The sequence below is a fragment of the Lonchura striata genome, chromosome 31, assembly GCF_050655825.1.
Source record: "Lonchura striata isolate lonStrDom1 chromosome 31, ASM5065582v1, whole genome shotgun sequence".
Lineage (NCBI taxonomy): Eukaryota > Metazoa > Chordata > Aves > Passeriformes > Estrildidae > Lonchura > Lonchura striata.
In genome coordinates, this window is record NC_140733.1 from 4697163 (window position 1) to 4720898 (window position 23736).

Consider the following 23736-nt stretch of genomic DNA (forward strand, 5'->3'; position numbering starts at 1 on the left):
GCGCGGCCGGCGGCGACTTCCGGGAGAGAAACGGAACCGAACTGGGACAAACTGGGAGAGAACTGGGAGAGAATTGGGGTAACTGGGACAGACTGGGAGAGAACTGGGAGAGAACTGGGAGCGAACTGGGACCAAACTGGGGTAACTGGGACCAAACTGGGGTAACTGGGAGAGACTGGGAGAGAACTGGGACCAAACTGAGACCGAACTGGGGTAACTGGGAGAGACTGGGACAAACTGGGAGAGAACTGGGACCAAACTGGGGTAACTGGGACTGAACTAGGGGTGAACTGGGGGAACTGGGACTGAATTGGGGGAACTGGGACTGAACTGGGGCAACTCGGAGTGAACTGGGACAAACTGGGAGAGACTGGGAGCGAACTGGGACTGAACTGGAGTAACTGGGAGCGAACTGGGAGCAAACTGGGACTGAACTGGAGTAACTGGGAGCGAACTGGGACCAAACTGGGACCAAACTGGGGTAACTGGGAGTGAACTGGGGTAACTGGGAGTGAACTGGGACCAAACTGGGAGCGAAGTGGGGGAACTGGGAGAGAAACTGGGATTGAACTGGGCTAACTGGGACTGAACTGGGGTAACTGGGAGGAAAACTGGGCTGAACTGGGATAACTGGGATTGAACTGGGAACAAACTTTGGTAACTGGGAGCGAACTGGGACTGAACTGGGATTGAACTGGGGGAACTGTGGCTGTACTGGTGTTACTGGTTCCCTGCTGCGGTCCCCGGTTGTTATCCCCGGTGTGTCCCGGTGATCCCCGGTGTGTCCTGGTTATCCCCGGTTATCCCCCATGTGTCCCGGTTATCCCTGGTGTGTCCCCAGTGTCTCCTGGTGATCCCCGGTGTGTCCCGGTTATCCCCGGTGTGTCCCAGTGATCCCCAGTGTGTCCCGGTTATCCCCCGTGTGTCCCGGTGATCCCCGGTGTGTCCCGGTTATCCCCGGTTATCCCCGGTGTGTCCCGGTTATCCCCGGTTATCCCTGGTGTGTCCCCGGTGTGTCCCGGTTATCCCCGGTGTGTCCCGGTGATCCCCGGTGTGTCCTGGTTATCCGCAGTTATCCCTGGTGTGTCCTGGTTATTCCCCGTGTGTCCCGGTTATCCCCGGTGTGTCCCGGTGATCCCTGGTGTGTCCCGGTTATCCCTGGTGTCTCCCGGTGATCCCCGGTGTGTCCCGGTGATCCCCGGTGTGTCCCGGTGTGTCCCAGTGATCCCCCGTGTGTCCCGGTTATCCTCGGTGTATCCCGGTTATCCCTGGTGTGTCCCCGGTTATCCCCGGTGTGTCCCGGTTATCCCCGGTGTGTCCCGGTTATCCTCGGTGTATCCCGGTTATCCCTGGTGTGTCCCCGGTGTGTCCCGGTGATCCCCGGTGTCTCCCGGTGATCCCCGGTGTGTCCCGGTTATCCCCGGTGTGTCCCGGTGATCCCCGGTTATCCCCGGTGTGTCCCGGTGATCCCCCAGTGTGTCCCGGTGCTGACCCTGTTCCTGTTTGTGTCCACAGCCAGGATCCCGGCTGCTGTTTGGGTGTCCCGGCTGTTCCCGGCTGTTCCCGGTGCCGTCCCGGTGTCCCGGTTGCTGTCCCGGTGCCCGCCGGTGCCGATGCCGCTGCCGGTGACGCTCCAGTCCCGCCTGGCCAAGCGGGGGCTGCTCAAACACCTGGAGCCCGGTGAGGGGCGGGGCCGGGAAAATGGGCGGGGGCGGGGAAGTGGGCGGGGCCGGGAGAAATGGGCGGGGCCGGGAGAAATGGGCGGGGTTAAGTGGAAGTGGGCGGGTTTAGGCGGAAGTGGGCGGGGTTAGGCGGAAGTGGGCGTGGTTACAGAGAAGTGGGCGGGGTTAGGTGGAAGTGGGCGGGGTTACAGAGAAATGGGCGGGGTTATGTGGGAGTGGGCGGGGTTAGGCTGAAGTGGGCGGGGTTACAGAGAAATGGGCGGGGTTATGTGGAAGTGAGAGTGGTTAGGAGCAGGGGGCAGGGTTGGGGTTGTGGGCGGGGTTGGGACAATGGGCGGAGTTATGCGGAAGTGGGCGGGGTTATGCATAAATGGGAGGGGTTAGTTAGAAATGGGCGGGGTTAGAAATGGATGGGGTTATGGTGAAGTGGGCGGGGTCAGGGCAGGGGCGTGGCCAGGGGCAGGGGGCGTGGCCAGGCTGACGGCCCCGCCCAGAGCCCGAGGAGGAGATCATCGCCGAGGACTATGACGACGCCCACGTGGACTACGAGGCCTCGCGGCTCGAGGGGCTGATGCCCCCCTGGTACAAGGTCATCGACCCCACCTGGTGAGCCCCGCCCCGAGACCCCGCCCCGAGACCCCGCCCCTGAGCCCCACCCCCGAGACCCCCGCCCCGAGAGCCCCACCCCTGAGAGCCCCACCCACCGAGAGCTCTACCCCTCTGGGCTCTATGGGGTCCATAGGGCCCCCCAGGCCCTAGAGGACCCGTAGAGCTCCCCAGTCCCTATAGATCCATAGGGTCCCCAGGCCCTGTAGGGTCCCCAGACAGCTCTGTGGGGTCCGTAGGGCCCCCAGGCCCTATAGGATCCATAGGGCTCCCCAGGCCCTATAGGATCCATAGGGCCCCCCAGCCCCTATAGGATCCATAGGTTCCCCAGGCCCTGTAGGGTCCCCAGACAGTTCTGTGGGGTCCGTAGGGCCCCCAGGCCCTATAGGCCCCCAGCCCTATAGCATCCATACCCCAGCGGGCTGCCCTACTACTGGAACGTGGACACCGACCTGGTGTCGTGGCTGCCCCCCGGCGACCTCGGCGCCACCCCCGCCCGCGCCGCCCGCAGGAACAAGGGGGGCACAGGTGGGTGCGGGACCCCCGCCCCGAACCCTGAGCCCCCAAACCCTGTGACCCCAAACCCCCTAACCCTGAGCCCCCAAACCCTGAACTCTGAGCCCCCAAACCCTGAACCCCCGAACCCTGACACCCCAAAAACTTGAGACCCCAAACCCTGACACCCCAAAAACTTGAGACCCCAAACCCTGACACCCCAAACCACAAATCCCCCCAAACCCCTAAAACCCCCGAACCCTGACACCCCAAACCCTGAGACCCAAACCCTGAGCACCCCAAACCCCCAAACCCTGAACCCCCAAACCCTGAGCCCCCAAACCCTGAGACCCCAAACCCCGAACCCCCAAACCCTGACACCCCCGACCCCAAATCCCCCCAAACCCCTGAACCCCCCAAACGCTCCAAAACACCTGAGCCCCCCCAAATTCCCTCCGACCCTGGGTGCCCCAAACCCCCCAGACCCCAGAACTCCCCCAAACCCCTGAACCCCCCAAATCCCCGAGGCCTCCCAACCCGAGTGCCCCAAACCCCCCAAAAATCCCTGAGCCCCCCAAACCCCTCAGTCCCCCCGAGCCTCCCCCCACCCTTGGGGGATTTTGGGGTCCCCGCCGAGCCCCCCCCCCACCCTTGGGGGATTTCGGGGTCCCCCCAAGGCGCGGTGCCCCCCCAGAGGCTGAGGAGCCCCCCGAGAAGGAGGAGGCGCCGCGGGAGCGCCGCGGGCACCGGCGCGAGGAGCTGGCACCGTACCCCAAGGGCAAGAGAGGTGCGGGCACCCGGGGTCGGGGGCACCCCGGGTTTGGGGGCACCCCGGGATTTGGGGGATTTGGGGGCACCCCAGGGTCTGGGGGCACCCTGGGATTCGTGGGGTTCAGGGGCACCCCGGGGTCCGGGGGCACCTCGAGATTTGGGGGTGCCCGGGGGGGTTCCCCAGCTTTGGGGTGCCGGGGGGGGGTTACCCAGATTTGGGGGTGCCCGGGGTACCCCAGTTTTGGAGTGCTGGGGGGGGGGTACCCCAGCTTTGGGGTGCCGGGGGGGGGGTACCCCAGCTTTGGGGTGCTGACCCCCCGTGCCCCCAGGCGGGCGCAAGGACGAGGAGCTGGACCCGATGGACCCCAGCGCCTACTCGGACGCGCCCCGGTACGGCCGGGACGGGATTTGGGGTGCCCGGGGCTCTGGGGGGATCTCCTGGGATTTTGGGGGGCTCTGGGGGGATCTCCTGGGGTTTTGGGGGGGATCTCCTGGGGTTTTGGGGGGATCTCCTGGGCTTTTGGGGGGGATTTCCTGGCATTTTGGGGGGCTCTGGGGGGTTTTCCTGGGATTTTGAGGGGGATTTTCTGGGATTTTGGGGGGCTCTGGGGGGATGTCCTGGGGTTTTGGGGGGGATTTCCTGGGATTTTGGGGGGTTCAGGGGGGATTTCCTGGGATTCTGGGGGTTTGTGGGGGGTTAGCCCGGGATTTTGGGGTGGGTACTCCAGCATTTCTGGGGGTTCTGAGCATTTTGGGGGGGGTCTCTTGGGTGTTTTGGGGGTTACCCGGGGGTTTTTGGGGGTTCTGAGCATTTTAGGGGGGGGTCTCCTGGGGTTTTGGGGGGTTATAGGGGGGATCTCCTGGGATTTTGGGAGGTTTTTGGGGGTTACTCTAGGATTTTGGGGGATTTTGAGACTTACCCCAGGTTTGGGGGGGGTTCCCTGGCATTTTGGGGGTTACCCTGGGGGTTTGGGGGGTACCCCGGTATTTTGGGGGTTTGGGTGGTTACCCCAGTATTTGGGGGTGTAGCCCGGGATTTGGGGGATACCCTGATATTCTGGGGATTTTGGGGGGTACCCCGGTATGTGGGGGGGTTACCCCAGGATTTTTGGTGATTGGGGGGGATACCCCGGTATTTAGGGCGTACCGTGGTATTTTGGGGATTTTGGGGGGTTACCCCAGGATTTGGAAGAGTACCTGATATTTTGGGGGCTACCCCGGTTTTGGGGTATTTTGGTGGGGGGTACCCGGGATTTGGGGTGTACCCCGGTAGTTGGGGACTGTACCCTGGTATGTGGGGGATTTGGGGGGCACCCGGGATTTGGGGGGTGTACCCCGGTATGTGGGGGATTTTGGGGGGGGTACCCGGGATTTGGGGGGGGTACCCGGGATTTGGGGGGTGCACCCCGGTATGTGGGGGATTTGGGGACTGTACCCCGGTATGTGGGGGATTTGGGGGGTCCCCGGGATCTGGGGGACCCAGGCGCTGTCCTGGCAGGGGCTCGTGGTCCACGGGGCTGCCCAAGCGCAACGAGGCCAAGACGGGCGCGGACACGACGGCGGCCGGGCCCCTGTTCCAGCAGCGGCCGTACCCCAGCCCCGGCGCCGTGCTGCGCGCCAACGCCGAGGCCTCGCGCGCCAAGGACTGACCCCACCGGGACCCCACCGGGACCCCAGCGGGACCCCAACGGGGACCCGCAACGGGGACCCAAACGGGACCCCACCGGGACCCCAACGGGGACCCGGAACGGGACCCGCAACGGGGACCCAAACGGGGACCCAAACAGGGGACCCGGAACGGGAACCCGGAACGGGAACCCGGAACGGGAACCCCAAAATGGGACCCCAAAAACGGGAACCCAAAACAGGACCCCAAAAACGGGATCCTGAAACAGGGACCCGGAACAGGGAACCCGAAACGGGACCCCAGAATGGGAACCCCGAAATGGGAACTTCAAAAATGGGAAACCGCAAAAGGGGGAACCTCAAAACCGAGAATGTCAAAACTCGCAACCCCAAAACTCGGGAACCCCAAAACCTGGGATCTCCCCAAAAAATCCCTCCAGACGCTCCAAACTCGTGGTTCCCCCAAACCCCCAAGTCCAGGCTCTCCCCAGTTTCAGGGTCCCCCAAATTCCCCCCAGCCCCCAGTTTCGGGGTCCCCCCAGCCCCCCTTCCTGCAATAAAGGCGCCGCAGCCCCGGGAGCGAGCGAGGGGCGTTTATTGGGGTGTTGCACACGCGTGTGCAAGGGGAGGGGCCTTGCGCACCCACGGGGGTCCTTGCACACCCACGGGGGTCCTTGCACACCCACAGAGGTTTTGCACACCCACGGGGGTCCTTGCACACCCACGGAGGTTTTGCACACCCACAGAGGTTTTGCACACGTTTTGGGCAGAGATTCAGTCCAACAGATGGAGCTGGTGCAGTTGCTCACACAGGGGTCCTTGCACACCCGTCCCCTCACCCAGGGGTCCTTGCACACCCATGTCACACGGGGGTCTGTCCCCCTCACCCGGGGGTCCCGGCACACCCGCTTCCCCCAGGGGTCCTTGCACACCCGTTTCCCCCAGGGGTACTTGCACACCCGTCTCACCCGGTGGTCCTGGCACACCCATCTTGCCCGGGGATCCTTGCACACCCGGGGATCCTTGCACACCCGTCTCACCCGGGGGTCCCGGCACACCCATCTCGCCCGGGGGTCCTTGCACACCCGGGGGTCCTTGCACGCCCGTTTCCTCCGGGGGTCCTTGCACACCCGTCTCACCCGGGGGTCCCGGCACACCTATCTCGCCCAGGGGTCCTTGCACGCCCGTTTCCCCCGGGGGTCCTTGCACGCCCGTTTCCCCCGGGGGTCCCCCCGTGTCGCGGGGCTCCGGCGCCCCCCGGCGCAGGCGGCAGGCCCGGCCGTAGGGGGGCGCGATGGGGGGCGCGGGGGGCGGCACGAAGCTGTAGGGCCGGGCGGGGTCCAGCTGGGGAGGGGCCCGGTCAGCTCCCAGTATGGACCAGTATGGACCAGTACAGCCCCATGCCTTCCGGTGCCTCCCAGTACAGCCCAGTGCTCCCCAGTATGGCCCAGAGCTCCCAGTATGGCCCCAGTGCCCACCAGTATGGCCCCAGTGTTTCCAGTACAGCCCAGTGCTCCCCAGTATGGCCCAGAGCTCCCAGTATGGTCCCAGTGCTCCCAGTCCAAACCAGTGCTCCCAGTCCCTCCCAGTCCCTCCCAGTTCCCTCCCAATGCCCCCCAGTCCCTCCCAATTCCCTCCCAGTTCCCTCCCAGTTCCCTCCCAGTTCCCTCCCAGTCCCTCCCAATTCCCTCCCAGTCCCTCCCAGTCCCTCCCAGTCCCTCCCAGTCCCCCCCAGTCCCCCCCAGTCCCTCCCAATTCCCTCCCAGTTCCCTCCCAGTCCCCCCCAGTCCCTCCCAGTTCCCTCCCAGTTCCCTCCCAGTCCCCCCCAGTCCCTCCCAGTTCCCTCCCAGTCCCCTCCCAGTCCCCCCCAGTCCCTCCCAATTCCCTCCCAGTTCCCTCCCAGTCCCCCCCAGTCCCTCCCAGTTCCCTCCCAGTTCCCTCCCAGTCCCCTCCCAGTCCCCCCCAGTCCCTCCCAATTCCCTCCCAGTCCCCCCCAGTCACTCCCAGTCCCTCCCAGTCCCTCCCAGTACACACCAGTACCTGCAGGGGGTAGCTGCGGTCGGGGTCGAAGGCGCTCAGGTCCCCGCAGGCCACGAAGGGAACGAGGGCCCGGGAGGGGCCGGGGAGGGCGGCCAGGGACAGCCCTGGGACCCCGAAATCGGGGGGACCCCGAATCCATGGGCACCCCAAAATCCCCCCAGGGACCCCCAGATTCCCCCAGGAACCCCAAAATCACCCCAGGAACCCCCAAAATCCCCCCAAAATCCCCCAGACACCCCAAAATCACCCCAGGAACACCAAAATCACCCCAGGAACGCCCAAAATCACCCCAGGAACCTCCAAAATGTCCCCAGACACTCCAAAATCCCATCAGGGACCCCCAGATCCACCCTGGGACCCCTCAAATGTTCCCAGACACCCCAAAATCCCCTCAGACACCCCAAAACCTCCCCAAGGACTGCAAGAAGCCCCCTCAGGGACCTCCAAAATCCCCCCAGGGACCCTCAGAATCCCCCCAGGCCCCCCAAAATCCCCCTAGACACCCCAAAGCCCCGGGCTCACCCGCCTCGGGCTCCAGCAGGGGGTTCTCCATGGTGGGCACGAAGCCCTCGGGGGGGCTGTAGCCATGGCACACCACGAAAGCCTCTGCCAAAAGAGGGGGTCGGGGGGGTCCCCAAACTCAGGGGGGTCTCCCCGAAGCCCAGGGGGGTCCCGGGGAGTTTTTTTGGGGGGGGTCCCACCGATGCTGGAGTTGCGGCTGCTGCGGGGCTTGGCGCAGGTGACGTCGGGGAAGAAGAGGCGCAGCTGGGAGTAGAGCAGGGTCACGTCCTTGCCACGGAAAATCTGGGGGGGCCACGGGGCTCAGCACCCCCTTTTTGGGGCCACGGGGCTCAGCACCCCCTTTTTGGGGCCGGGGGGGCTCCGGACCCCCCCTCATTTTGGGGGGGATCCCCTCACTTTAGCCACGAAGGTGCCGCCTTTCTTCAGGACGTGGGTGGTGATGTTCAGCGCCTGTAGGAGGGGAGACCCCCAAAGTTAAAACTTGGGGGGTCCCCGTGGCACTGGGGGGGTCCCCAGGTGGTTTGGGGGGGGTTTTGGGGGGCTGCAGCCCCACACTCACCGCCAGCAGCAGCTGGGCCTGGATGTACTCGTCCAGGTCGTGCAGCCCCGTTACTGTGGGGGGCGGTTGGGGGTCAGGGGGATTTTTTGGGGGCTCTTTGGGGGATTTTGGGGTTCAGGGGACCCCCCAGGCTCAGCCCCCCCAGACTCACCATCAGGGGCCCCGTCACAGACCACCAGGTCGGCCGGGTGCCCCTCGAAGTGGCGCTGGATCTCCTGGGCCGTGGAGGCCTGGGGGGCACGGGGGGCAGCAGGGCAGGAGAGGGGCAGGAGAGGGGCAGGAGTGGGGCAGGAGTGAGGCAGGAGTGGGGCAGGAGAGGGGCAGGAGAGGGGCAGGAGTGGGGCAGGAGTGAGGCAGGAGAGGGGCAGGAGTGAGGCAGGAGTGGGGCAGGAGTGGGGCAGGAGTGGGGCAGGAGAGGGGCAGGAGAGGGACAGGAGTGGGGCAGGAGAGGGGCAGGAGAGGGGCAGGAGAGGGACAGGAGTGGGGCAGGAGAGGGGCAGGAGTGGGGCAGGAGTGGGGCAGGAGTGGGGCAGGAGTGGGGCAGGAGAGGGGCAGGAGAGGGGCAGGAGAGGGGCAGGAGAGGGGCAGGGATGGGGCAGGAGTGGGGCAGGAGTGGGGCAGGAGAGGGGCAGGAGAGGGGCAGGAGAGGGGCAGGAGAGGGACAGGAGTGGGGCAGGAGAGGGGCAGGAGAGGGGCAGGAGAGGGACAGGAGTGGGGCAGGAGAGGGGCAGGAGAGGGGCAGGGATGGGGCAGGAGTGGGGCAGGAGTGGGGCAGGAGAGGGGCAGGAGAGGGGCAGGAGAGGGGCAGGGATGGGGCAGGAGAGGGGCAGGAGTGGGGCAGGAGTGGGGCAGGAGTGGGGCAGGAGAGGGGCAGGAGAGGGGCAGGAGAGGGGCAGGAGAGGGGCAGGAGAGGGGCAGGGATGGGGCAGGAGAGGGGCAGGAGTGGGGCAGGAGAGGGGCAGGAGTGGGGCAGGAGTGGGGCAGGAGAGGGGCAGGAGTGGGGCAGGAGTGGGGCAGGAGAGGGGCAGGAGTGGGGCAGGAGTGGGGCAGGAGTGGGGCAGGAGTGGGGCAGGAGTGGGGCAGGAGAGGGGCAGGAGAGGGACAGGAGTGGGGCAGGAGAGGGGCAGGAGAGGGGCAGGAGAGGGACAGGAGTGGGGCAGGAGAGGGGCAGGAGAGGGGCAGGAGAGGGACAGGAGTGGGGCAGGAGAGGGGCAGGAGAGGGGCAGGAGAGGGACAGGAGTGGGGCAGGAGAGGGGCAGGAGAGGGGCAGGGATGGGGCAGGAGTGGGGCAGGAGTGGGGCAGGAGAGGGGCAGGAGAGGGGCAGGAGTGGGGCAGGAGAGGGGCAGGAGTGGGGCAGGAGAGGGGCAGGAGTGGGGCAGGAGAGGGACAGGAGTGGGGCAGGAGAGGGGCAGGAGTGGGGCAGGAGTGGGGTTTTGGGGGGGCTCAGGGTCGGTCTTTGGGGGGCTCAGGGGGCTTTTGGGGAGACTCAGAGGTTTGGGGGGCTCAGTGTCAGTTTTTTGGGGGGCTCATGGGGGTTTTGAGGGGCTCAGGGAGTTTTTTGGGGGTCTCAGGGGGGTTTGGGGGGCTCAGGGGGGTTTGGGGGCTGTCTCGGGGGTTTGGGGGTCTCAGGGTGTTTTGGGGGACTCAGGGGGGTTTGGGGGGCTCTGGGGGGCTTTGGGGGTCTCGGGGGGTGTTTTGGTGGGCTCAGGGGGGTTTGGGGGGCTGAGGGTCAGTTTTTGGGGGCTCAGAGGGGTTTTGGGGGTGTCTCAGGGTGTTTGGGGGGGCTCAGGGTGTTTTGGGGGGCTCAGGGGGGTTTGGGGGCTGTCTCGGGGGTTTGGGGGTCTCAGGGTGTTTTGGGGGACTCAGGGGGGTTTGGGGGGCTCTGGGGGGCTTTGGGGGTCTCGGGGGGTGTTTTGGTGGGCTCAGGGCGGTTTTGGGGTCTCGGGGGGTTTTGGGGTCCCCACCTTGGTGATGTCCCCCTGGATCTGCACCACCCCCGGGAGCGGCGCCATGGCCTGGAGATCCACGGCCACCACCTGGGCAGGGCCGCCCTCGGAGCCCCTGCGGGCAGGGTGGGTGTCCAGGGACCCCCGGGACCCCCGGAGCCCCCCAAAGCCTCCCGGGACCCCCAGAGACCCCCAAAGCCTCCCGGGACCCCCAGAGCCCCCCAGGACCCCCAATGCCCCCCAGTGCCCCCCCAGTGCTGCTCTGCAACCCCCCAGAGCCCCCCAGTGCTCTCCTGGGACCCCCAACCCAACCTCCCTGAGTCCCCCCCAGTCCCAAACTGGGATTCCCAGTCCTCCCAGTTCACCCAGTTGGCAGTGCCAGTTCAGTCAGATCCCAAAGCAGGACTCCCAGTGCCCCAGTCTGGGGCTCCCAGTGCCCCCAGTGCCAGCCTAGGACCCCCAGACCAGCATCCCCAGTCTGGGGCTCCCAGTGCCCCCAGTGCCAGCCTAGGACCCCCAGACCAGCATCCCCAGTCTGGGGCTCCCAGTGCCCCCAGTGCCAGCCTAGGACCCCCCAAACCAGTGTCCCAGTTTGGGGCTCCCAGTGCCCCCAGTGCCAGCCTAGGACCCCCAGACCAGCATCCCCAGTCTGGGGCTCCCAGTGCCCCCAGTGCCAGCCTAGGACCCCCAGACCAGCATCCCCAGTCTGGGGCTCCCAGTGCTCCCAGTGCTCCCAGTCCCACCTGAGGTGCCGACTCAGCACCTGGCTCCAGCTCCCGGGGGCTGCACAAAGATCCACGGCCCGCTGGACCCCTGGAACCAGTGACACCAGTGACACCAGTTAGTGACACCAGTGACACCAGTTACACAGTGATCCCAGACCCCTGGAGCCCAGTTACACCAGTTAGTTACACCAGTGACACCAGCACACCAGTGACACCAGTTAGTGACACCAGTGACACCAGTGACACCAGTTAGTGACACCAGTGACACCAGTTACACAGTGATCCCAGACCCCTGGAGCCCAGTTACACCAGTTAGTTACACCAGTGACACCAGCACACCAGTGACACCAGTTAGTGACACCAGTGACACCAGTTAGTGACATCAGTGACACCAGTGACACCAGTTAGTGACACCAGTGACACCAGTTAGTGACATCAGTGATCCCAGACCCCTGGGCCCAGTGACACCAGTGATCCCAGTCACACCGGTTACACCAGTGCTCCCAGTTTCACCAGTGTCCCCAGCGACTCCAGCGCTCCCCTTGCCGCCCAGTTCCCCCAGTCCCCCAATCCCCCACTCTCCCCAGTCCCCCCAATTCCCCCATTCCCCCACTGTCCCCAGTTCCACCCATTCCCCCAATCCTCCCATTTCCTCAATCCCCCAGCCCCCCCAGTTCCCCCAGCCCCCCCAGTCCTCCCAGTTCCCCCCAGTTCCCCCCAGTTCCCCCCAGTTCCCCCCAGTTCCCCCAGTCCCCCCAGTCCCCCGTACCCCGCAGGAGCTGGAAGCGCTGCTCCAGCTGCAGCAGTTTGAAGGCGCTGCGCGCTCTCCAGTGCTCCCAGTGCTCCCAGTTTCCCCAGTTCCCCGTACCCCGCAGGAGCTGGAAGCGCTGCTCCAGCTGCAGCAGTTTGAAGGCGCTGCGCGCTCTCCAGTGCTCCCAGTGCTCCCAGTTCCCCAGTTCCCCCAGTTCCCCGTACCCCGCAGGAGCTGGAAGCGCTGCTCCAGCTGCAGCAGTTTGAAGGCGCTGCGCGCTCTCCAGCCGCCCTCCTTGGCCAGCCGGTAATACACGTCCCGCTTGTCCTTGGAGGAGCGGCCCATGGCGGGGGGCGCCCGGAGCTGGGGGGGACCCCGGAAACGGGACACCCCGAAAACGGGGACACTGTTAGTGGGGACACCCTGATACCTGGGGGGACACCCCGAAAATGGGGACACCCCGAAAACGGGACACCGTTAGTGGGGACACCCTGAAAACGGGACACCCCGAAAACGGGACACCGTTAGTGGGGACACCCCGGAAACGGGGACACCCCGAAAACGGGGACACTGTTAGTGAGGACACCCTGATACCTGGGGGGACACCCCGGAAACGGGGACACCCCGAAAATGGGGACACCGTTAGTGGGGACACCCTGATACCTGGGGGGACACCCCGAAAACGGGGACACTCCGAAAATGGGGACACCCCGAAAATGGGGACACCGTTAGTGGGGACACCCTAATACCTGGGGGGACACCCCGAAAACGGGGACACCCCGAAAACGGGGACACCATTAGTGGGGACACCCTGACACATGCAGGGACACCCTATTAACGGGGACACCCCAAAACCTGTGGGACATCCTGTTGACAGGGACACCCCAACACCTGCGGGGACACCCCAAAACCTGAGGGGACACCTCGAAACCTGCAGGGACACCCCAAAACCTACCGGGGACACCTCTAAAATGGGGACACCGTAAGTGAGGACACCCCGAAACCTGTGGGAACACCCCAAAAACGGGGACACCCCAAAACCTACCAGGGACACTCCAAAATCTACCAGGGAATGCCTCAAAAACAGGGACACCCTATTAACATGGACACCCCGAAATAATGGCGAGACACCCCAAACACGGGAACACCGTTAACGGGGACACCCCATAAACGGGGGCACCCCATAAACGGGGTAATCTCCAGAGCTCATTGTTTGTGTACCCCATTACTTGTTTATAAGTTTTGCCGTTTATTTGTGGGTTCTACCCTAAAATAACGCCACTGTTTATATGGGGGGCACACCAAAATGGGGGGGCCTCAGAGAGACCCTGTGTCCCCCACCCACGGGTGCCCAGGGGCTGCTCAAACCACTCCAAACCCCTTAAACCCCATTAATTTAATTTAGGATGTGTTATTCCGATGTTAAACCCACAGACCCTCACCCAAGGGCTGCTCAAATCACTAGAAACCCCTTAAATCCCATTAATTTCCCATTAACTTGGGACGCGTTATTTCGATGTTAAACCCAAGCCCTCACCCAGGGGCTGCTCAACCCCTCGAAACCGTTTAAATCCCATTAATTTAATTTAGGATGTGTTATTCCGATGTTAAACCCACAGACCCTCACCCAAGGTCTGCTCAAACCAGCAAAACCCCTTAAACTCCATTAATTTAATTTAGGATGCATTATTCCCATGTTAAACCCCACATCCACCACAAACCCTCATACAGGGGCTGCTCAAACAACTCCAAACCCCTTAAACCCCGTTAATTTAATTTAGGACGCGTTATTCCAATGTTAAACCCACAGACCCTCACCCAGGGGCTGCTCAAACCCCTCGAAACCCCTTAAATCCCATTAATTTGGGACGCCTTATTTCGATGTTAAACCCAAGCCCTCACCCAGGGGCTGCTCAAAACACTCCAAACTCCTTAAACCCCGTTAATTTAATTTAGGATGCGTTATTCCAATGTTAAACCCACAAACCCTCACCCAGGGGCTGCTCAAACCTCTCCAAACCCCTTAAATCCCATTAATTTCCCATTAATTTGGGACGCGCTATTCCAATATTACACCCACATTCACAACCCCCGGCCCGCCCCCGCGCATGCGCCCCGCGCCTCCCCCCGCCCCCGCGCGCGCAGCCCCGCCCGCCCCGGCGCGCGCGGCTCCCCCCTCCCCCCCTCACCACCTCCCTCCCCTCCCCCTCTCCCGCCCCGCCCGGCCCCTCCCGCCGTACCGGAGCGCAGCGGGGAAGCACCGGGCAGCAGCGGCCGCCGGAAGAAGGAGGAACGGACGCGGTGAGGGCGGCGAGGACGGCGGCGGCCGGGGCGGGCGGGGCGGGCGGGGAGCGTGAGGGGAGGGCGCGGGGAGGGGGAAGAGCCTCGTTTTGGCACTGCGCGTGCGCGCGGCGGGGCGCGAGCGGCGCTGCGGCTTTCCCGCCTTTTTCTGTGAGGGGAGTGGGGGTTTCTGCTGCTCTTTGAGAGGAGATTTCTACTGCTCTTTGAGAGGAGATTTCTGCTGCTCTTTGAGAGGAGGTTTCTGCTGCTCTTTGTTCTTTGAGAGGAGGTTTCTGCTGCTCTTTGCTCTTTTGGAGGAGGTTTCTGCTGCTCTTTGTTCTTTGAGAGGAGGTTTCTGCTGCTCTTTGAGAGGAGATTTCTGCTGCTCTTTGAGAGGAGGTTTCTGCTGCTCTTTGAGAGGAGATTTCTGCTGCTCTTTGAGAGGAGATTTCTGCTGCTCTTTGAGAGGAGGTTTCTGCTGCTCTTTGAGAGGAGGTTTCTGCTGCTCTTTGTTCTTTTGGAGGAGGTTTCTGCTGCTCTTTGTTCTTTGAGAGGAGGTTTCTGCTGCTCTTTGCTCTTTGAGCGGGGGTTTCTGCTGGTTTTTGGCTGTGCGGGAGCCGTCAGGGGCGGAGGGGCTCCGCTGTATTTCCGTGAGCGATGGACGGGTTTTCTCCCTTTTTCCGTGAACAGTGCAGGGGGTTTATTCCTTTTTTCCGTGAGCGATGGACGGGTTTTCTCCCTTTTTCCATGAGGGTTGGAGGGATTTCCTCCCTATTTCCATGAGGGATGGAGGAGTTTCCTCCCTATTTTCGTGAGGGGAGGGGGAGTTTCTCGCCTTTTTTCCGTGAGGGATGGAGAAGTTCCTTCCTTTTTCCATGAGGGGATGGGAAGTTTCTTCCCTTTTTCCGTGAGCAGAGGGGTAAAGAGTTTTCCTCCCTTTTTCAGTGAGGGGACAGGGAGTTTATTATTCCCTTTTTCCACGAGGGATGGAGGAGTTTCCTTCCTTTTCCATGAGGGGATGGGAAGTTTCTTCTCTTTTTCCATATGGGATGGAGAAGTTCCTTCCTTTTCCATGAGGGGATGGGAAGTTTCTTCTCTTTTTCCATGTGGGATGGAGAAGTTCCTTCCTTTTCCATGAGGGGACGGGAAGTTTCTTAGGGGGAAGAGTTTTCCTCCCTTGTTCCTTTGGCTCAGGGCTGGTTCTCCCAAATTTTGCCATGAGGGGAGAGGATTTTCCCCAGCCGAGGGAGGTTTGGGGCGTGCTGTGGGGTTTGGGTCCATTTTGAGGATCTGCCGACATCCCCAACCAGGCTGTTGTCGCGACAGACCCACGGGAACCAACGTTGCAATAATAAAAACCATTTATTTCCCAATAGATTGCCCCCAAAAGCCTCCCGCAGGCTGAGGGAGGGGGGGGGAAACACCCCAAAAACTGAGGCGGGCACCCCAAAACCCGTAGGAGGGGCGAGGGCGCCTTTAAACCTGAGGGGGTCTCCCCGCGGGGAAACTGAGGCACAGGCGATTCAAGGCACTTGCGAAGGCGTTTGAGGGAGGGGCAGCTCCCGTGGGACCCCCAGACCCCCCCGGGGGGACCACGGCGTCGGGACCCCTCAATAATTTAAGGCTGGGGTCCCCCTGTGCGGGGGCAGGTCTCCGGGGGGTTCTTGGGTTCTTCAGACACCGCCCGGCGATGCTGGAGGGGGAACAAAGCGGGGGGTGAGTACATCCCACCCCCGGGGACCCCCAAACCTTCTGGGGAGCCCCCACGGGGCAGCACCCCCTTCCCAGTGCTCCCAGTACGCACCAGTGCCGGCGGCGCCGTGGCCCTGCCGCGTGGGGAGGGTGATGTAGGCGTCGTAGCCCAGCAGGATCCCGGCCAGGATCCCAAACACCTGGAGGAGAGACCCCCAAATTACCCCTGCACCCCCAAAACCACCCCTGCACCCCCAAAACCACCCCTCACCCTGGCCAGGATCCCAAACACCTGGAGGAGAGACTCCCAAATTACCCCTGCACCCCCAAAACCCCCCCTGTACCCCCAAAACCACCCCTCACCCCGGCCAGGATCCCAAACACCTGGGGGGTGGGGGGTCAGAGACCCCCAAATTCCCCCTGCACCCCTAAAACCTCCCCTGCATCCCCAAATCCCCCCTCACCCCAGCCAGGATCCCAAACAGCTGCAGGAGAGACTCCCAAATTCCCCCTGCACCCCCAAACCCCCTCCCCCAGCCTCGAGCCCCAACAGCTGGGGGTATCAGAGACCCCCAAATTCCCCCTGCACCCCCAAACCCTCTCCCTACCCCTGGTCAGGAGCCCCAGCACCCATGGGGGGGTTCAGCCCCCCGAATTCCTCCTCACCCCTCCCGCGATGCCGGCGCCGTCGTGGTGGTCGATGATGACGATGAGGGAGGTGATGAGGAAGAGCAGAGCCCCGATGAGGCAGCGCATGAAGTCCTGGGGGGGCACAGATGGGACCCCTCAGAGAGACCCCCCCAAACTTTCTAGGGACCCCCCCCAGGAACCCCCAGACTCTCTGGGGACCCCCAGTTCCCAGGGATGCTCTGCAGCTCAGGCACTGCAGGGCCCCCCAACCCTCCCAGAGCCCCCCAAACCCATCCACAGCCCCCCAATGCTCCTCAAACCCCCCGTAATCCCCCCAAACCCCTCCACAGCACCCCGGAGCTCCTCAAACCTCCCCAAATGCCCCCCCCAATTTTACTCTAACCCCCTGTAATCCCCCCAATATTATTCACAACCCCCCAATTCTCCTCAAACCCCCTGTAATCTCCCCAAACCCATCCACAGCACCCCAGTTCTCAAACCCCCCGTAATCCCCCCAAACCCATCCACAACCCCCCAATTGTCCTCAAACCCCCCGGTAATCGCCCCCAAATGCCCCCAATTCTCCTCCAAGCCCCAGTAATCCCCCCAAACCCATCCACAGCCCCCAGTGCTCCTCAAACCCCCTGTAATCCCCCCAAATCCCTCCCCAGCCCCCCAGTTCTGATCAAACCCCCTGCAATTCTCCCCAAATGCCCCCCAACTGTCCTCCAACCCCCGGTAATCCCCCCAAAACCATCCACAGCCCCCCAATTCTCCTCAAACCCCCCATAATCCCCCCAAACCCATCCACGGCCCCCCAGTGCTGCTCCAACCCCCTGCAATCCCCCCAGTGCCCCCCCAGTTCTCCTCAAACCCCCTGTAATCCCCCCCATAATCCCCCCAAATCCTTCCCCAGACCCCCAATGCTCCTCAAAACCCCTGTAATCCCCCCCAAACCCCCCCCAGCCCCTCCCCAGCCCCCCCAAACCCCCCCCAGCCCCTCCCCAGCCCCCCCAAACCCCTCCCCAGCGCTCACGCTCCAGCCCCAGTAGATGAGGGAGAGCCGGGGCGGCAGGCGGCAGCTCCAGGCCAGCAGCACCAGCGCGGCGAAGAGCAGCTCCAGCGCCGCCAGCCCCGCGTAGCCCGAGCGCGACGCCCCGAAGCACGCCAGGGTCAGCGCGCACAGCACCTGCGGGCACGGCGCCTATGGCATCCATAGGGGCAGCCCCGAGCCCCACGGACCCGCCGAGACCCCAGAGGCACCCCGCGGGACGGGCACGGCACGTGGGGGATGCGTGCGGCGTGCCCTATGGGCCCTGTGTTATCTCTGACCCCCACAGAGACCCCACAGTGTGCCCCAGCCCTATGGGATCTGTGCATTGTGCCCTATGGGCCCTGTGTGCTCCCCGGGTTATCTCTGAGCCCCCACAGTGTGCCCCAGCCCTATGGGATCTGTGCATTGTGCCCTATGGGCCCTGTGTTATCTCTGACCCCCACAGAGACCCCACAGTGTGCCCCAGCCCTATGGGATCTGTGCATTGTGCCCTATGGGCCCTGTGTGCTCCACCCGGGCTCCCTGAGCCCCTGTGGACCCCATAGAGACCCCAAAATGTGCCCTGCCCTTATGGTCCCCCATTGGGCACTGAGGGGTCACCTATAGACCCCATAGCGCCCCCATGCGGGGTCACCTATAGCCCCCATAGCGCCCCCCTGTGGGGTCACCTATAGCCCCCATAGCCCAATGTGGGGTCACCTATAGCCCCCATAGCGCCCCCCTGTGGTGTCACCTATAGCCCCCATAGCGCCCCCATGCGGGGTCACCTATAGCCCCCATAGCGCCCCCCTGTGGTGTCACCTATAGCCCCCATAGCGCCCCCCTGTGGTGTCACCTATAGCCCCCATAGCGCCCCTCTGTGGGGTCACCTATAGCCCCCATAGCGCCCCCCTGTGGTGTCACCTATAGACCCCCCATAGCGCCCCCCTGTGGGGTCACCTATAGCCCCCATAGCGCTCCCATGCGGGGTCACCTATAGCCCCCATAGCGCCCCCATGCGGTGTCACCCATGGGTGTCCCGAGCGCCCCCTGCGGGCGGCCGCGGTTCCCCGGTTCGGCCCCGCCCGCGGGGGCGGCGGGGCGGGGCCGTCTCCCGGTAACGGCCGCCATGGCAACGGCACAACACCGCCCCCCCCCGCCCTTCAAGGGGCGACGGCGTGGGTGGGGCCCGCCAGGGGCTCTTAAAGGGGCCGCTCCCGGCGGGCGCCGCCCGGGCTGGCGCAATAACGGCTGGAACGGCGGGCCGGGCTCCGCCCCAACCGCCCCTTCCCCCCGGGCGGGCACCGGGCACGTCCGGGCTCCCTCCCCGCTTTCAACCCGGGGCCCTCCGGCCCCGCCCTTTCTCACCTGCCCCGCCCCACCCCCGTTTCCCAAGGGCGTTGCCCCTCCACGCGCCCGAAACGGGAGCGGGAGGCGCGGGGGGAGCGGGTCTCCGCCGCGCCCACGGCACCGGGGACGCTCTGCGGGGGTGTCCCCCCGCCCGAAACCCGGGTCCCTCGCTCCACGGGTCGGCCCGAGCGCTCCGACAGCCGGGCATCCCCACCGGGATGGGGACACCCCGAGGATGGGGACACCCCGAGGATGGGGATACCCCGAGGATGGGGATACCCCGAGGATGGGGACACCCCCGGGATGGGGACACCCCCGGGATGGGGACCCCCCGGAACGGGGAGCCGGTGCGGCGGTGTCCCCGATCCCTTCCAAAGCACGGAGCCAGGCGTTCTCCTGACGCCCAAAACTGGGATCCCGCCCTCCCCACAAATAGGGGACCGCACGTGTGGGGGCGCCCCCCAAAAATGGGGAGCCAGGTATCCTGCTGCATCCCCCCCCCAAAACCGGTGATCCCGGACATCCTGTCCCGGTCCCGAGCCGGGACTCGCGCATCCTCCCGGCCCCGAACGAGCGGCCAGGCGTGTCCCCCCCAGCCCAAAGGAGCGGGACACCGAGTCATCCTGCCCCCCGCACACCGGGACCGGGCCACCGCGCTGTGCCCCGCCCCACGCGGGGCCCGCGCGTGTCCCGGTGTGGCCCCGCCGAGGGTATCCCGCCCCCGCGGTGCCCCGGAGCCCCCGTCCCCCGGCGCCCCCCGCGGCTCACGATCTCGCCGATGAGCACCAGCCCCTTGTGGGTGCGGCTGAAGGCGAGGCAGTTGCCGGGGCAGCTCTGGGGCCCGCTGGACTCCATGGCGGGACCGGGCGGCACCGAACGGGCGGCGGCGGTGGCGGAGCTGAGGGGGGAGCGGGGGGGGCGCCCCGAGGAGCTGGCACGGCGCGGGGGCGGGGCCTGGCGGCGCGCGCCGGCACGCCATTGGCTGGCGGGGCGCGGGTGGGCGGGGCCTGGCGGCGGGGGAAACCCCAATTAGGGATGGGCGAGGGGAGCGCGGGGGGGCGGGGCCGCGGGCGGCGCGCGCCGTCACGTGACCGGGCGGTTAGGGGAGGGGGGAAACCCCGGCGAGGGGTCCCGGGGGGCGGGGCTTGGAGCGGGAAATCCCCCGCGATGATTGGGTCGGGGGTCCCGGGGGGCGGGGCTTGGAGCGGGGAATCCCCTGCGATGATTGGGTCGGGGGTCCCGGGGGGCGGGGCTTGGAGCAGGGAATCCCCCGCGATGATTGGGTCGGGGGTCCCGGGGGGCGGGGCTTGGAGCAGGGAATCCCCCGCGATGATTGGGTCGGGGGTCCCGGGGGGCGGGGCTTGGAGCGGGGAATCCCTCGCGATGATTGGGTCGGGGGTCCCGGGGGGCGGGGCTTGGAGCAGGGAATCCCCCGCGATGATTGGGTCGGGGGTCCCGGGGGGCGGGGCTTGGAGCGGGGAATCCCTCGCGATGATTGGGTCGGGGGTCCCGGGGGGCGGGGCTTGGAGCAGGGAATCCCCCGCGATGATTGGGTCGGGGGTCCCGGGAGGCGGGGCTTGGAGCGGGGAATCCCCAGCGATGATTGGGTCGGGGGTCCGGGGGGGCGGGGCTTGGAGCGGGGACTCCCCTGCGATGATTGGGTCGGGGGTCCCGGGGGGCGGGGCTTGGAGCGGGGAATCCCCTGCGATGATTGGGTCGGGGGTCCCGGGGGGCGGGGCTTGGAGCGGGGAATCCCCTGCGATGATTGGGTCGGGGGTCCCGGGGGGCGGGGCTTGGAGCGGGGAATCCCCTGCGATGATTGGGTCGGGGGTCCCGGGGGGCGGGGCTTGAAGCGGGGAATCCCCCGCGATTGGCGGTGGGCGGGGCCTGCCGCGGGGGCGGCCCCTGAGGGTGGCGGGAAGGGGACCCCGAGGGACGGGGCTTGGGGGGTCCCGAATTTTGGGGGGGTTCCCGGATTTTGGGGGGGGTCCCGGATTTCCGGGAGGGTCCCGGATTTTGGGGGGGGTCCGGGGATTTGGGGGGTCTCTGAGGGGTTTGGGGTCCCCGAGGCCGCTGCCCCCGGAGCCGCTCTCGGTTTTGGGCTGACTCAGCGGATGTGGGCAGCGCCCCGCGCAGGAACCGGGGGGGGCTCCCCACCTTTACTGAGCACCCCAAAAACCGGGACGGGGGGGGGGACACCTCCGTGCGACCCCCGGGGGGGGAAGGGAGGGGGGCGGGGCGGGGACCCCTCCCCCATCCCCCTTCCGCCCCGTCCCCCTCCCCCATCCTCCTTCCGCCCCTCCCCCGTCCCCCTCCCCAGCCAGGCTGGGGCTTGGGGGGCTCTGGGCTGTACCACTCTGCCGTGGGGGGGGGGGGGGGGGAGGCAATGGGGCGTCTTACCGAGTTTGGGGGGCTCTGGGCTGTACCACTGGATTTGGGGGGGCGCCGATGTGTTTGGGGGGGCTGTGGGCTGTACCGCCCGATATAGGGGGGGCACTGGGGTACACTGATGTGTTTTGGGGGGCCATGGGCTGTACCACTCGATTTGGGGGGGCACCGGTGTGTTTTGGGGGTCCGTGGGCTGTACCATTTGTTTTGGGGGGGCACTGATGTGTTTTGGGGGGCCGTGGGCTGTACCATTTGTTTTGGGGGGGCACTGATGTGTTTTGGGGGGCCGTGGGCTGTACCATTTGTTTGGGGGGGGGGGGCACTGATGTGTTTTGGGGGGCCGTGGGCTGTACCATTTGTTTTGGGGGGGCACTGATGTGTTTTGGGGGGCCGTGGGCTGTACCACTGTGCTGGCAGGGGGGTGATTTGTGCAGCTGTGTTTTGGGGGGCAGTGGAGTGTACCACTCGATTTTGGGGAGCATTGGTGTACACCCCTGTGCTTTGGGGGGCTCTGGGCTGTACCACTTGGTTTGGGGGGGCACTGTGGTACACTGCTGTGTTTTTGGGGGGCAGTGGGCTGTACCACTTGGTTTGGGGGGGCACAGGAGTATAGCAGTGTCTTTTGGGGGGCCGTGGGCTGTACCATTTGTTTTGGGGGGCATCGATGTATTTTGGGGAGCCGTGGGCTGTACCACTGTGCTGGCAGGGGGGTGATTGTGCAGCCGTGTTTTGGGGGGGTCTCTGGGGGGCCCCGAGGGGATTTTGGGGGGTCCGAGGTGGGGGGGTCTCACCCTGGGGGCGGCGCAGCAGCAGCAGAGCCTCACAGCCCCCCCAGTACAAACCACTACACACCAGTACAGACCAGTTGCACACCAATATGGACCATTTACCACCAGTAACACTCCCCAGTGCTCCCAGTAACCACCAGTAACACGCCCCAGTGCTCCCATTAACCACCAGTAACACTCCCCAGTGCTCCCAGTAACCACCAGTAACACTCCCCAGTGCTCCCAGTAACCACCAGTAACACGCCCCAGTGCTCCCAATTCACTCCAGTGTTCCCAGTTCCCTCCCAGTGCTCCCAGTTTGGCTCCCAGTGCTCCCAGTTTGGCTCCCAGTGCCCCCAGTTTGGCCCCCAGTGTTCCCAGTCCCTCCCAGTGCTCCCAGTTTGGCTCCCAGTTCCCCCAGTTTGTCTCCCAGTGCTCCCAGTTCCCCCAGTTTGCCGCCGTTCCCGTTCCCCGCCCCCCGGTACCCCCGCGGGGTCTCTCCGGCAACGCGCGCGAGGCCGGCGGGCGCGAGCCGCGGCGGCGGGGGCTGAGCGACGGGCGGCTCCGCCAATCAGCGGCCGCAGCACGCGGGAGGGGGCGGGACGGGCCGCGCCGCCGGCACCGGATAGGCGGGCGCTCCGCCAATCAGCGGCCGCAAAGCCCGCGGGGCGGCGCGGAGGCTGCTGGGAGTTGTAGTCCGGATGGATCGTCGCGCTCTCTCCCACAGGGCCCCGCGGCAGAAGATGGCGGCGGGCGATGGCGCGGCCGAGGCGCCAGGACCGGGGCCGGGGCCGGGGCCGGGACAGGGGCCGGTGTCCTTCTCCTTCAGCCGCAGGGCGGAGCGGCGGCGGCCGCTGCCCGCGGGACCGTGCGCGGAGCCCGGCGCGGGCGGTGACACCGAGAGCGACACCGACTTCCTGACGGCCGTGGAGGGCCGCGAGCTGCTCAGGTGGGCGGGGCTGGAGCGGGCGGGGGCGGGGCTTGGTGAGTTATGAATGGGCACGCGGTCGCCGCGTGCGGCGGTTGGGCGGGGCTAAGACGAGGGGGCGTGGTTTCCGCCCGGGGTTGCCTCTGTGAGTGGGCGTGGCTAATGCCGTGTCCCCGCCCCCAGCACGCGGCCGGCCCCGCCCCCCAAGCAGGAGCTGGTGATCCCGCTGATCCCGGCCCGCCGCCGCTGGAACCCCGGGACCACCGGGACAACCGGCACCGGGACCGACCCCGCCCCCGGAACCGCCCACGGGATTGATCCCACCCACGGAACCGGCACCGCCCCCGGAACCGGCACCGGAACCGCCCACGGGACTGACCCCGCCCACGGAACCGGCACCGCCCACGGGACAGACCCCGCCCCCAGCGCTGAACCCGCCCATAGACCAAGCCCCGCCCCCATATCTGACCCCGCCCCTTGTACAGGCCCCGCCCCCAGTTCTGACCCCGCCCCCAGTTCTGACCCCGCCCATGGATCAAGCCCCGCCCCCATCAGAAGCCCCGCCCACAGCGCTGACCCCACCCATGGAATAAGCCCCGCCCCCAGCGCAGGCCCCGCCCCCAGCGCCGCCCCCCCCTCGGTGGAGGCTCAGGCGGTGCAGGAGCTGCTGCAGGGTGAGTTCGGGGGGTCCCGGGGGTTTTTGGGGTCCCCCTGAGCCCCCCTGACCCCCAGAGGGGTCCCGGGGGTGTTTGGGGTCCCCCTGAGCCCCCCTGACCCCCCCTGCCCCCCCAGAGGCGCGGCAGAGCCAGGAGCCCCCCCCGGGCCAGCCCGGCCCCATCATGGCCATCCCCCTGCCGGGGCAGCGGGACAGGGACGTGGGCACGGGGCCGCAGCCGGTGAGACCCCCGGGACCCCCCCGGGACCCCCAAATAGCCTTGGGATCC

General features: G+C 65.8%; 4 protein-coding genes across 15 annotated transcripts in view; 2 read left to right on the top strand and 2 right to left on the bottom strand.

Moving 5' to 3' along the window:
- Positions 1-5759, top strand: PQBP1 (polyglutamine binding protein 1). Of its 5 annotated transcripts, none has more exons than XM_085563844.1 (8): positions 1-60; positions 236-264; positions 1516-1680; positions 2177-2288; positions 2707-2816; positions 3478-3570; positions 3884-3944; positions 5053-5759. In XM_085563844.1, the coding sequence occupies exons 3-8, from the start codon at positions 1614-1616 to the stop codon at positions 5201-5203; spliced, it is 594 nt and encodes a 197-aa protein (XP_085419970.1). In that variant the 5' UTR covers positions 1-60; positions 236-264; positions 1516-1613; the 3' UTR covers positions 5204-5759. The 5 variants fall into 5 exon arrangements, with proteins under 5 accessions (XP_085419970.1, XP_085419973.1, XP_085419971.1 ...); XM_085563847.1 differs by having other exon boundaries at positions 1-40; positions 227-264; XM_085563845.1 differs by lacking the exon at positions 236-264 and having other exon boundaries at positions 1-141.
- On the bottom strand, positions 5759-14090 carry FTSJ1 (FtsJ RNA 2'-O-methyltransferase 1). 8 transcript variants are annotated; one of them, XM_085563798.1, is made up of 13 exons: positions 13965-14090; positions 11949-12087; positions 10992-11061; positions 10267-10363; positions 8453-8531; positions 8302-8354; positions 8139-8192; positions 7922-8024; positions 7743-7826; positions 7215-7324; positions 6015-6524; positions 5929-5984; positions 5759-5850 (listed from the first exon to the last, which is right to left on the bottom strand). In XM_085563798.1, the coding sequence occupies exons 2-12, from the start codon at positions 12067-12069 to the stop codon at positions 5955-5957; spliced, it is 1311 nt and encodes a 436-aa protein (XP_085419924.1). In that variant the 5' UTR covers positions 12070-12087; positions 13965-14090; the 3' UTR covers positions 5759-5850; positions 5929-5954. The 8 variants fall into 8 exon arrangements, with proteins under 8 accessions (XP_085419924.1, XP_085419923.1, XP_085419920.1 ...); XM_085563797.1 differs by having other exon boundaries at positions 5759-5984; XM_085563794.1 differs by having other exon boundaries at positions 5929-6524.
- GPKOW (G-patch domain and KOW motifs) overlaps positions 12501-23736 on the top strand; it is a 21568-nt gene continuing 10332 nt past the window's right edge. The window contains exons 1-4 of the mRNA XM_085563634.1: positions 12501-14025; positions 22592-22813; positions 22976-23466; positions 23585-23688. Of these exons, the coding sequence (XP_085419760.1) occupies positions 13682-14025; positions 22592-22813; positions 22976-23466; positions 23585-23688 (1161 nt within the window). The 5' untranslated portion in view covers positions 12501-13681. The remainder of the gene's footprint in view (positions 14026-22591; positions 22814-22975; positions 23467-23584; positions 23689-23736) is intronic.
- PLP2 (proteolipid protein 2) lies at positions 15348-19660 on the bottom strand. Its single transcript, XM_077789765.2, has 5 exons — positions 19478-19660; positions 17363-17515; positions 16363-16458; positions 15809-15896; positions 15348-15697 (listed from the first exon to the last, which is right to left on the bottom strand). The coding sequence occupies exons 1-5, from the start codon at positions 19562-19564 to the stop codon at positions 15678-15680; spliced, it is 444 nt and encodes a 147-aa protein (XP_077645891.1). The 5' UTR covers positions 19565-19660; the 3' UTR covers positions 15348-15677.

Coding starts and splice junctions, on each gene's coding strand:
- PQBP1 (XM_085563845.1), top strand. CDS start 1,614: ATGCCGCTGCCGGTGACGCTCCAGTCCCGCCTGGCCAAGCGGGGGCTG. Junction 1,681..2,176: donor GCTCAAACACCTGGAGCCCG/GTGAGGGGCGGG, acceptor GGCCCCGCCCAG/AGCCCGAGGAGGAGATCATC. Junction 2,289..2,706: donor AAGGTCATCGACCCCACCTG/GTGAGCCCCGCC, acceptor TCCATACCCCAG/CGGGCTGCCCTACTACTGGA.
- FTSJ1 (XM_085563794.1), bottom strand. CDS start 12,069: ATGGGCCGCTCCTCCAAGGACAAGCGGGACGTGTATTACCGGCTGGCC. Junction 11,062..11,948: donor GCGCTTCCAGCTCCTGCGGG/GTACGGGGAACT, acceptor CACTGGTTCCAG/GGGTCCAGCGGGCCGTGGAT. Junction 8,025..8,138: donor GCGGCACCTTCGTGGCTAAA/GTGAGGGGATCC, acceptor TGGCCCCCCCAG/ATTTTCCGTGGCAAGGACGT.
- PLP2 (XM_077789765.2), bottom strand. CDS start 19,564: ATGGAGTCCAGCGGGCCCCAGAGCTGCCCCGGCAACTGCCTCGCCTTC. Junction 17,516..19,477: donor TGGTGCTCATCGGCGAGATC/GTGAGCCGCGGG, acceptor CCGTGCCCGCAG/GTGCTGTGCGCGCTGACCCT. Junction 16,459..17,362: donor TCATCTACTGGGGCTGGAGC/GTGAGCGCTGGG, acceptor GTGCCCCCCCAG/GACTTCATGCGCTGCCTCAT.